A 13,152-nucleotide genomic window follows, 5' to 3' on the forward strand; every position below is an offset into this window, starting at 1 on the left:
CCCCTCAGGCCGCGATTATAGTGCCGGCGATGGCACACGCGATGCTGCTCGCCGCCAAAACAAATACGAAAATTCTAAGGAAACTGCAGATAGTGCGCACAACTGCGACTGCGCAGAAGTATCCTGAAACAACAAAATAATTTGTTTTAGATGCGACGGCTGCGTCACGTGACCGTCACGCTCGCTGATATATATATATATATATGTCAGTAGAGATCACCGAGGGGATCCAAACACCTGCACAACACAAGGGGTAGAAGCCTCTGCTGAGAGACTTAGGCTGAGTCCCCAGTCTTCACTGTGGCACGCGCGCCCGGTGGGGGGGCGGCGCGTGCACAGCACTACACCGTGATAGGCGGTCTGAGGGAAGGTTTGCGACGGGAGGGGGCATGGCTGTGGGTTTGCGGGGGCGCGGCCATGACATCCCGCGGCTGGTTCGCCCTTATTGGCTGAACCGCCGGCGAGGGCGTGGCCACGCCTCCGTCGCAGATGTTAATTTCAAATTCCCCTGCCTGCCTGAAAACCTGTCGCGCACCGCTGGGGAAAGGTGCGCGACAAGGTAGGGACTGGGACCGGCCTGACTGGGGGGGGCGGGGCTTGATAGTCGGCGTGCGCTGTAGAAGTGACTGGGGCCGCCCCCTTAGTGTGTGTACTACATACGATGCCAGAGTATTTGGATCCCTCCAGCTGATCAGATGCAGATCATTTCTTTCGAACGCCATGGAGGGCAGGTAAAGTGATATTGATACATGCTCATTTATTACCTATTTTATGTACGTGCAATACTTACCCCCCTTTTTTTATCCTGCCAAAATATATTCTTTACATACTACACTATGAGTGGTTCTGCGTGTAAGTACAGTATGTATGTATGTATATATCAATCAATCACTCAAATGTACATTAAAGGTACATTTTTAACTTATGGGATATAATGTATATTTGAAGGTTTATACCTTTCTATATGTTCATGTGCATCGATTTATCTATCTCTATGTTATACATTATAATTTGCAGACAATGACTACAGAATGCTTTCACTCAGTGTAATTACAGCGCCGACGATGTAAAGTAAAGGGAACTAAGGATCAGAGCCTGCTGTTTCCGTATGTGAAGACTTTCCTCGCAGCTCAAAGCCATATAACGCGTCACGTTGATTGACGTCCCTGTCATCCAACCAGAGTACATTTCAGCCTCATGGAGGCGGGTACTAGAGCGGCTATGCCTATCAGAGCCTGGCTGGGGTTGCCATGGCGGTGGTTGGCGGAAGTGGCCGTGGACTTCGAGGATGCACTGGGACTGACAGCGGTAATTTGAACTAGTGTTGCAATTAGACACGTGAGCAGCGGAATTGCTCAAATTGGATTACTGTCCAATCTCAGCTGTATTTTCTAGGATCCTGAATAATGTTTTGCTGAGTGTCCTCGAATAATTAATATTGGATGAGATGGATGTTACCAGGTTATGAATCTAAATGAGCAGTCTACTTTCAAATCATGAATATTAGTGAGGGTAGTTGCATCAAATCATAAATATTAAAACCAAAACACCATTAATATTAAGTAGGGGAGGTACCATTAACTAATTATTATTAATAAGTTAGCATAACATCTTACATATTATTGGATAGAGGAACACAGTAGCTCATAAATATTAGTGAGATGGATACCATGAAATGCATTTTGATTAGGTTGGTAGCATCACATGGAAATATTATTAAGTAGAGTGACATGGGTATTAGTGAGATGAATATGATCAGGGATGGATATTAATTATTAGTTTTTTTCCCTCTAGATTAATTTTAATGAGCCAAATGCCATGAGATCATGAATATTACTGACTAAGAGAGCAGTGCAGACTGAGGCTGCCATGTGGCTTGTGAGTGTGAGAAGCGGCCTGACCTCGGTCTCTTCAAGGTCAGTCCAGCAGGAGACAAGGGTCTCCATGTGAAAAGCATCTGCATTATTCATGAAGTGTGTGTCCCCTTTAGCGCTTATGTTATTTAAGGTTAATTTCTATGTAGGACCTAAGTTTTGTGTGTGTGTGATATATATATATATATTTATATATATATATATATATATATATATATATATATATATATATACAAATACAACTGTATGCTCATCTGCATGTCTTAGGCTAAGGTCCTGTTGCACGCGTCCGCACGGCTGGCTTGCTTGCCGGCGGCGCGTGCAACTCGCTGTACCGCGATCTGCGGTCTACAGGATGCTTTTCTCGGAGCGGGGGGGCGTGGCCAAACGGGTCGGGGGGCGCGGCCATGACGTGAGGGGGCGCGGCCATGACGTGAGGGGCGGGAGGTGGGAGGATTGACTGGGAGGATTGACTGGGAGGATTGACAGGGAGGGGGGGCGTGGCTTGAGCGGAGGGACCCGCTACTCTCCCCCCCCCCCCCCCTCCCTCCACGGGCTGCCACGGGCTGCAGGTAAGTAAAAAAAACACACACACGCAGGCACTCATACATACATACATACATACATACATACACACACACACAGGCAGGCACTCACGCACTCATACACACACACAGACAGAGACAGGCACGCACACAGACAGGCACACACATACACACACTCATACACACACACACACACAGACAGGCACACACATACACACACACACAGGCACTCGGGCACACACATATACAGACAGGCACTCACCTGCTTTCACTCCACACTCCTCCCCGCTCCCCGAAGCCTCTCCTCCTCCCGCAGCCTCCCCTCCCCATTGGCTCACAGCCACACCACGTGACGCGTCGAAGCTAGGAAACACCATTCTGTTGTGTCTCCTAGCGGCTGACGCGCCACAGCGTGTGATCAGCTGTGCAGCCAGTGGGGACCGGGACCGACTCGCGAGGATTCCCCTGCTGGTGGGGAACTCGCTACATTGCCGCCCGCGCCAACGAGCGCAGCGGGTCCCAGGCCTTAGGCAGGTCTGCAACCCCGCCTTTCCCCATAATCACCCAGCATACAGCACTTCCACTGCAGCAAGGGATTCTGGGAAATGACATGCAAATGAGCACACAGTGTCACTTTTTGCCTCAAAAACCATTTTTAACATGGTTCCCTATAGGCTTAAGCTTGCTGCATGGTCACAGCTTTGAGCACAGCCAGGGTTAAGGTGCATACCCAGAAAACCACCCACAGACAGCTGTTTCGACCTTAATGGGTCTCATCAGTGTGGGGTTGATTTTAACTGGGTATGCAAAGAGGCTATGGGATAGGCTATACCATAATACTGAGTTAAGTTATGGTGAGTGAATATATATATAAAGTACAGGCATACCCCGCATTATCGTACGCAATGGGACCGGAGCATGTATGTAAAGTGAAAATGTACTTAAAGTGAAGCACCACCTTTTCCCCACTTATCAATGCATATACTGTACTGCAATCGTCATATACGTGCATAACTGATGTAAATAACGCATGTGTAACAAGCTCTATAGTCTCCCCGGTTGCGCACAGCTTTGGTACAGGTAGGGAGCCGGTATTGCTGTTCAGGACGTGCTGACAGGAGCATGCGTGAACTGCCATTTGCCTATTGAGCGATATGTCCTTACTCGCGAGTGTACTTAAAGTGAGTGTCCTTAAACCGGGGTATGCCTGTATATATATACTCACTCTCAGGAGCTTATAAAAAAAAGTTATAAGATTCTGGTGGAAAAAGTAAGTAGTTTCTCTTTGGGTAATACAGTATTATCTTTTCCTTATATAGCTGTGACAGTATATGCATTATGTAATATCACCTAGACAGCGATGTGTGATATAAACGTGATAGTAACATATTATATTAACCATGCAAGGAGTAAAAAAATATACATACTAAATGTTGTATATTACAACAAATATCTATAATAGTGCAATGTATCAAATAACAAGGTGACAATATAGCAACATAATGACAGAAAGTTTGTAAATTGAAAGTCCAAACCCTTAATATAAGGAAGGTAGTAAGGTATAGTCCTCCTCAAAGTAATTGCATATGGATGTTCAGCCCCAATAAGCGATGGAGTCTCCAGCAGATTATTTTACGGATATACTACATCCAATAGAAAGATTTCAAAAGAAACACGCACTCCATAATCTAAAAACGTTACAAATTTTTACATAAATCTATAGGTGAAAATACACTTACAAGGATAAAACACAATATAGCATTGAGAATTGATCTTCGGAGGTTTCCAGCCTCCGTGTTCAATGAGGGAATATCAGCGCTCCACACACAGAGGTTTCATACTTGTGGTCTCTGTTCTTTGTGTGTGTTATTAGCCTCTCAATCTGGGATTTTAGATCCTTTCGGCAACATGTAATTCCTTCTTCTACTAGGGTGTCGGCGTCAGTAGCATAACAGACGTAACCTTGCACAACGAGCTTCGTCCCACCGGCTACTTCATGGTTATGCACGCAGCACTCCCTCTCTGACCTTGAACACCTACTTCAATCGGATTTTTCCAGACTTGAAAATTAGATTTCCCAAAACAAACTGTTTTTAAACACTTACAAGACTGTAACAATGGTATTTGGGACACAGGCTAAATTTCTAAAGTTGCCAATGATAGAGCTTCAGATAAGAACCAGCTCTAATACCATCCTTGCCCCTGTTACTAGTTTTAAATATCTGGGCATATGGTTTGACTTCCATTTAACATTTGGGCTGCACAGTGATACCCTGACATCCAAAACCTATGCCAAACTAGGTGTACTTTATAGGAACAAATCCTCCCTAAGCCTGCTGGTCAGAAAGCGCATAGCACAGCAAATGTTAATGCACCGATGTTGGTGGCCCTTGAGAACTGGAGTTGGCTACCCCTGGTCTACACTCTGCTTTAGCTTGCTGGGAGCCAGCATATTTTTTATATTCTTTGCTTTTCTAAAAAAATAACGGGAGCGGTTTTGATTAGATCTTGCTTATAAATCAAATTGCATCCCAATAAACCCAAGTGTCTATTTACATTTTGTTTGAAATCTGTTCAGCAGATTTGTTAAACCGAGTGTTGAATTTAGGAAACCCTTGACTTGCAGTAGTGATATTAGTATTTATAGCTGGGTTTAATCTATAATGAATATTACTTTGGCTCTACTTTTAGAATTCACTAGTTATGAATTTCTATCAAGGTATTTGACCCTTTCCAAAAGATGTATCGATTAGTTGGCGATCATTGCCTTTGGCTAACAATCTCTCCTTTAGAACTACTGACTCGTTCAAAAAAGCGGTGTCTTTTGAACAGTGCCCTCTAATACAGTTAAACTGGCTAAATGCTGAACAAAATGAAACTGTCTTGCGCTTCGGTAGTTGGTCTCTGCACCCGTGGGTGTCAATAAAGTCACTAAGGGATATGGAGTGAGGCTGCAATAAGTGACCTCTGCTGTGACCAGAGTTGGAGGGGAACACCCTTACCTATATAGAAGCTCCGGTCTGGGTCCCGCTCTCCTCTGCTCCTTGAAATCCCGCGTGCAACCTTCTATGAAGATGAATGGCAAGAGAGAAGATGCGGCGCCACTGCGCATGACAAAGATCCAAGCTACTTCCGGATGAATTGACAAATCTTTATTGGCACATAAAACACAAGGCTACACCACGATCTGCCCCTCAACGCGTTTCACGCTATGGAACAGCGCTTCGTCTTGGAGTCACTCCAAGTGGCGCCGGATCTTCTCTCTTGCCAAACTGGCTAAATGGTATGTTATTAAGCCATTTCTTGTGACGGTTGCTTGCCGCATACAAATAACTATTAGCAGACAAAAACTGCGGAAAGAACCTCGAAGACACCTCTTAGTTCAGGACAGTTTAAACGTTAAACCTCGTTGTTAGATCAGAGTTGCGAACACACTTTAAAACATAACATTTATTCAATTCACATAAAATAAATTGTACATAAAGTGTATTAAAATCTGAAGGGGGAGAGGAGGGAGTAGTACATACCGGTATATTAAATGTCAGTATCCAATAAAATTTTATACTGATGGGTGTATAATACAGGAATACGTGTCCTTATATAAGTATTTGTGGAGACTGGTAGCAATATAGTTAGGATGAATCCTGATACCATATAGGAAAGATGGTGAGTAAATATATCTACACACCAGTGTACCTTAAATTCATTGGACACAGATCACAGGATATTTGCTGTGTTTATGGTCCAAAGTAAGTGAGTTTAAAGAGCTGGCTATTAGCTCGTAAGTGCTCTAGTATTTAGAAGTGTTCTCATTATCTCAGAGGTATACTGTGCTAATGTGCTGTTATCTTAGTACACAGGACTGGCAACAGATAGAGCCTTTTAAACCCTGTGTAATAGCTTGGCACAAGTGTCTGCAGATACTGCCTCAGTCAGTACCAATATGGTTTAATATATATGCATATGTCTGATAGCTCTGAGAGCACTAGTGTATAAATCATACATTGGACACAAATCCCTGGATATTGGCTGAAATTATAGTCCAATGTAAGTAGGTGGAACAGAACTGGCTGATGGTAAAGTGCCTAGTTAGCTCTCAAATACACTAGTGCTCAATTTATCGCAATCTATAAGGAGAACTCAACTCTTAAAGGGCAGAATTGACACTGAGTAAAAGCCTCCTTTTACCCTACATGATGTCGTTTAGTCTGTATAAGCTAGCTAGAAATGCTGCCTAGTTCTCCCAGTATTAAGCTCCGCCCGTGTGATGCCTGACTTCACTTGCAATCGGCCTTGACGTACGTTTCAGTCCAATGGAGCTTTCTCGGTGGAGCACTATGGATTCAGATTGTTATATGTGAGCACAAGTCCCATATCATTATGATTGAAAATATATTTTTGCGTTTGTCTTCCCAAATAATTAAAATATCACCATCGTAGCCCGGACCTGCCCCCATCCTGTCATTATTCCATACAAACAGATCTTCCCACAACCCCATACTGCCCATGGCCATTCCACATAGCTGTAAAAAAAACTTGTTAAAAAACAATTGTGTTGGACTATACATTTGTTTCCTGATATTAGAAAATGTTTCTGTATAGAGGGGAGAAATTCTCCAAATCCCTCAAGTAGTGTACAGCTTGGACACCTTTTGAGTGTTCGATACAGGTGTGGAGCGACTTTACTTTGCATGAAACCCATTTAAATGTTTTCTTCCACTTAATCCCCCAGATAGTCTACGTGGTGCATTTAAAAGTTTTAAAGAAATATTTAAAAGTACTTATCTGTTTAAGAATGGTGGTAATCACCTACGTATCTTCTATTAAACATGCCATTCGCTCGCTCACAATGGCTTTATCTTGGTGATTGATTGCCTTTCTTAAAAGATATATGTATGTATGTATATGTCCTGATTTTGGTCATCAGATCTGCTAAGGGGGTAGGTACACTTTGGACAACATCGAATTACTGCAAAATGTGTATAATAACACATCTGCTTGAAATGCTCTGAAAAGTAGTATTACAGTTTGGCATGTACGGCACTCCTGTGAGCCTGTGACTTGTATATAGGGCAAGGGTTGATACATACAGCTATCTAGCTTATCCCATCTTAACCCGCATGTTCCCTCAAAATAATAATTTTCCCCCTCAATCCGTCCCAATATACGATCTGTCACGGATAGCACACATGTAAGCACGTGACATATAAGCAACCGGGAGAATGCACACGGCTAAACTAGCCGACTCCTCTGCGCACAGGTCCCTGAAATGAATACAGGCATACCCCACATTAACGTACGCAATGGGACCGGAGCATGTATGTAAAGCGAAAATGTACTTAAAGTGAAGCACTACCTTTTTCCCACTTATCGATGCATGTAATCGTCCTATACGTGCATAACTGATGTAAATAAGGCATTTGTAACAGGCTCTATAGTCTCCCCGCTTGCGCACAGCTTCGGTACAGGTAGGGAGCTGGTATTGCTGTTCAGGACGTGCTAACAGGCGCATGCGTGAGCAGCCATTTGCCTATTGAGCGAGATGTACTTACTCGCGAGTGTACTTAAAGTGAGTGTCCTTAAACCGGGGTATGCCTGTATATAACCTCAATCAGTTACAATATATCTTTAATCTGCTGCTGCCACCACCATAGAAATGATCAAAAATATTAATTTGCAGAGTCTTTGGTCTCTGTTTATTAAGAAAACTATGAACTTACCACACACAAATCTGTTACAGCAAAATGTGTCTGAAACTGGAATTTACTCTAGACAGCGTGCAACAGTTCAGAGCCCAAACTATTACTTATTAAAGTTTAACTTTAATACACAAAAAGTACAGGGTTTTGGTTACAGAAAAAGATTTTTATAAGGATATATAAGGTTATAATAAATGCAGACAGTTTCATCAAAATAATAAGGATAAGCAAAGAATTCCAATATGTTACCACTAAACATGTACAGTATAAGGTTTCTTCCTCACATAGGTCTTGAGTTGAAAAGTATGAGACTTCACGTATCTTGTTGACGTCCGATACTCCCTTGGTTGAGATCTAATCTTCTATTCGCACATGCAAGCTTTCATGCCCCAAACCTTCTGCATTGAAACACACACAAGCCCGTCCCTTTTCATCAATCCGCCCCCATGACACTTTTATGCCTGAAGTAAAAACAAAAAAAACCTTCAGCTTTGCTTTTATACTTTGTCTATAATACTTATGTAACCCTCATTCACCCACCCTATGGGTGATGATGTCGCTACCAGGTGCGTAGTGGTGCTAAATACCTGTTTGTTAACAGGAGGTCTGAGGTTCCGCCGATGTTGTTGGGGAAACAGGACAGGCTTTTGAGGAAATTGCATAGTGCATAGGGCCTTATTCAGAAAGCCTCGATAAGGCCCTTATCGAGTACTTATCGACCAAAATGGCTACTAGTATTCAGATAGCCTCGATAAGTGCTCGATAACGGCCTGTATCGACGCAAAATTTTATCTCCATCCGAAATTCGCTGACTGAGCAGCGATCAGGCCCTTATCGACCATTTTCGGAGGGTTGATAAACTCCCGCTATTCAGAGACCCGCGAGTCGGGTGTCGCGGCCCATCGCAGCCCATCGCAGGCTTAAAAAACGATTTTCTCCCCAAATCCACTTCCCCACAAAATTGTTGGACAATTGGTGGGGAAATGCCTCGATGAGCTGCGATGGGTCGGGACTTAGAAGAAATCAGGCCCCTTTCCTGCCTCGGATTGATGCCGGGGGTCTCCGGAGCTGATAGCCATTAATAGCAGCACCGGACCCCCCCGGCATGCATCCGAGGCAGGAAACATGAATGTACAGCAACTTCATTACCTTAGCGGCTAACCGCTAAGGCAATGAAGAGGTTAAACACCCGTGCCAGGCTTACAGTAATAAACATACAGTACAATACAATACAGTGGCTATCGGGGGTGGGTGAAGGGGGAATTTGGCCCTTAGTGGCTGTTTAGGAATTGCGGGGGGGTTGCGGGGGGAGTTAACCCCTTCATTACCTTAGCGGTTAATACCGCTAAGGTAATAAAGGGGTTAACCCAACCGCTACCCCCCCGCAAGGTCTAAACACCCATCCTTAGGGCTAATACCCCCTTCACTCACCCGTGAGGCCTAAGCACCCACCCCAGACTGAGTATACCCACCCTATACCCATTGAGTAGTATAGTGGTACATCATACCCATATAATAATAATATGGGCATGATAAGCCTCTATATCACTCAATGGGCACCCTAATAAAAATACAGTAATACACAAGACACACAGTAATAAAACCTAACTATACTCCCAAAAAACACACTTCACTAAATAAAATCAGTAGCCAGCTAATCCAATCAATAGAAGCAATTACAACATCAACAATGAATTAATTAAACCATTACCCAATCAAACCAATTAATCCCTAAAGCAACTCAAAATGAATAGTAACACTAACCAATGTAAACAATGAATTAATCCTACATTAATTAATGTAACCATTAAAAGACAAATAACTACATTAAAACTATCTCTGAAGTATCCATAAAACACATTAGCTAACATAATATAACTTTAAGTACAAGCGAACACCAATCGCAAACCTTTTAATACATTAACCATAAACAAACAATCACATCCACATCAATAACAAGCGAGAAATGCCCCCCAAATATTGGCATAATAATGTATTAATATGTACCCGAAAGAGGTACAGATTAATATATTATCAGTCAATGTGCCTCCCCCAAAAAATCAAAAAACACACCCAAAAAATAGACCTGTAAAAAGAGACATTTACAAACATAGAATATCTTACCATTAGAAGCGGTGGCCCTCCGACTCCCGGGGTAACAGGAAGCTCATGTACCTTGAAGGCCTCCAACAGCATCCGATGCCATCATCCATCAGGATCCGGCTCAGGTACCCCAATCTTCTTTTTTCTTTCTTTACTCACCGTCTTCTATCTTCATCTGTAACCATTTATTGTTGTTCTTTATCTTCTTTCTTTATCTGTCAATCCATAAAACCCCATGTTAAATCCCAGCCGATGCTGTCTCGTCGGCTTCTTGGGCTCAAATGAGGCGTCACGGCCTTAAATATGGCTTGTGACGTCACATTTACCCTCACAATGGTTACCAGCCACCTGATTGGCTGTTAAAACCATGTGCAGACTTAATTGTTTTTTTTTTGCTGTGACGTCACTTAAAGGGAATGATGCCAGCCAATCAGAATGGCTGTGCTTCATTTACCTTTAACATGACGTCAGTAAATCCAAGATGGCCGCTGTGTCACAAGGTATTTCAGCCAATCAGATCGTGGGAACCAATTCCACACGCTGATTGGCTGAAATACCTTGTGACACAGCGGCCATCTTGGATTTACTGACATCATGTTAAAGGTAAATGAAGCACAGCCATTCTGATTGGCTGGCATCATTCCCTTTAAGTGACGTCACAGCAAAAAAAAAACAATTAAGTCTGCACATGGTTTTAACAGCCAATCAGGTGGCTGTTAACCATTGTGAGGGTAAATGTGACGTCACAAGCCATATTTAAGGCCGTGACGCCTCATTTGAGCCCAAGAAGCCGACGAGACAGCATCGGCTGGGATTTAACATGGGGTTTTATGGATTGACAGATGAAGAAAGAAGATAAAGAACAACAATAAATGGTTACAGATGAAGATAGAAGACGGTGAGTAAAGAAAGAAAAAAGAAGTTTGGGGTACCTGAGCCGGATCCTGATGGATGATGGCATCGGATGCTGTTGGAGGCCTTCAAGGTACGTGAGCTTCCTGTTACCCCGGGAGTCGGAGGGCCACCGCTTCTAATGGTAAGTAAGATATTCTATGTTTGTAAATGTCTCTTTTTACAGGTCTATTTTTTGGGTGTGTTTTTTGATTTTTTGGGGGAGGCACATTGACTGATAATATATTAATCTGTACCTCTTTCGTGTACAGATTAATACATTATTATGCCAATATTTGGGGGGCATTTCTCGCTTGTTATTGATGTGGATGTGATTGTTTGTTTATGGTTAATGTATTAAAAGGTTTGCGATTGGTGTTCGCTTGTACTTAAAGTTATATTATGTTAGCTAATGTGTTTTATGGATACTTCAGAGATAGTTTTAATGTATTTATTTGTCTTTTAATGGTTACATTAATTAATGTAGGATTAATTCATTGTTTACATTGGTTAGTGTTACTATTCATTTTGAGTTGCTTTAGGGATTAATTGGTTTGATTGGGTAATGGTTTAATTAATTCATTGTTGATGTTGTAATTGCTTCTATTGATTGGATTAGCTGGCTACTGATTTTATTTAGTGAAGTGTGTTTTTTGGGAGTATAGTTAGGTTTTATTACTGTGTGTCTTGTGTATTACTGTATTTTTATTAGGGTGCCCATTGAGTGCTATAGAGGCTTATCATGCCCATATTATTATTATATGGGTATGATGTACCACTCTACTACTCAATGGGTATAGGATGGGTATAGTCATTCTGGGGTGGGTGCTTAGGCCTCACGGGTCAGGGTGGGTAGGTGATTAAGGGGTTAGGGACCATTAGAATGTATTTTTTTTCAATATATGCTTTCTGGCAACGGAGGACAGAGGGACCTGCTGTTGTGGTAAGTATAACTGTATTTATTTATTTTATTTATGTATGCGACTGCAGTGTTTAATAATGGGCAAATAATATATTATCCATATCTGGATAATAGTTAATTTGCCCATTACTGTACTGTATGGATTTGGCCGGGGGGGCGGGGGGGGGGCGTGTATTGATGTGTTTTTACATATTAATTTAAATATCCATTTCTTTAATAGTGTAGAGGTGCAGGGGGTCTCCGGAGCTGAACCACGTTGGTTTTGTGTCCGGGGACCCCCTGCTTCCCGAGATACAGGCCTCTTTATGGGGTGCCGGTATCCCTCTGCATTGAAATGTCCCGCGTCACGTGACCGGGACATTTCCTTGCATTGGAGATACCGGCACCCCATAAAGAGGCCTGTATCTCGGGAAGCAGGGGGTCCCCGGACACAAAACCAACGTGGTTCAGCTCCGGAGACCCCCTGCACCTCTACACTATTAAAGAAATGGATATTTAAATTAATACATTTCGGGCGACATTTCCGCTGGGAGAAATGAATCGCTGGTTTTTGCCTTTGCAGAGGCTCGAGGCTCTCGCTGGCAGCAACTCGCCAGGTTTGGGCATTCTGCTATCACAGGTATTCGAGCCTTTCTGAATACCGTGATAGCAATGCCCAAAAAACATTCATTTTAAATTCTCTGGCGAATTTTTTTATGAATGTTCTCTGAATAAGGCCCATAGTGCTGATGCCAGCGCCTCCATCTTCAGCAGACTCCAGGAGTGCTGGAGGCAGTCCCTGCGGAAGAACTATTCGCATACTCCCTCTGATAGACTGCAGACTCGGGCCAGGAGTGTAGTTGAACAGGAACATCTTTATTCAGCGTCACTTCATACAGTATATCATTGTATACAGATACAGATTCCTCTTAGGTCCCTGACCTCTGGATGGTCCCTGGGTCAGCTTTGAGGCTTGAGGCCTTTCCAGCTGCCTTTGCTTTGCCACAGCCCCTTGATGGGGACTGATCATGCAGTCCAACCCCAGAGGGCAGGACAACACTGACTAAATTTAGGGTTGCAGCTTCCCAAGACAGAGGGGGAAGGTACAAGGTCTGAGCCCATAATTGGGCAGAACACAG

At 43.1% G+C, this 13,152-nt stretch overlaps 1 protein-coding gene across 3 annotated transcripts in view; it reads left to right on the forward strand.

Moving 5' to 3' along the window:
* Nucleotides 1-1,158: 1,158 nt before the first annotated feature.
* GTPBP3 (GTP binding protein 3, mitochondrial) overlaps nucleotides 1,159-13,152 on the forward strand; it is a 37,055-nt gene continuing 25,061 nt past the window's right edge. For 2 of the 3 annotated variants that reach the window (XM_075611102.1, XM_075611104.1), the window contains exons 1-2: nucleotides 1,159-1,308; nucleotides 1,795-1,916. In XM_075611102.1, coding sequence (XP_075467217.1) covers nucleotides 1,870-1,916 — 47 coding nt within the window. In that variant the 5' untranslated portion in view covers nucleotides 1,159-1,308; nucleotides 1,795-1,869. The other variant, XM_075611103.1, reaches the window with a different exon arrangement.

Source organism: Ascaphus truei, chromosome 8, assembly GCF_040206685.1.
Source record: "Ascaphus truei isolate aAscTru1 chromosome 8, aAscTru1.hap1, whole genome shotgun sequence".
Classification (NCBI taxonomy): Eukaryota; Metazoa; Chordata; class Amphibia; order Anura; family Ascaphidae; genus Ascaphus; species Ascaphus truei.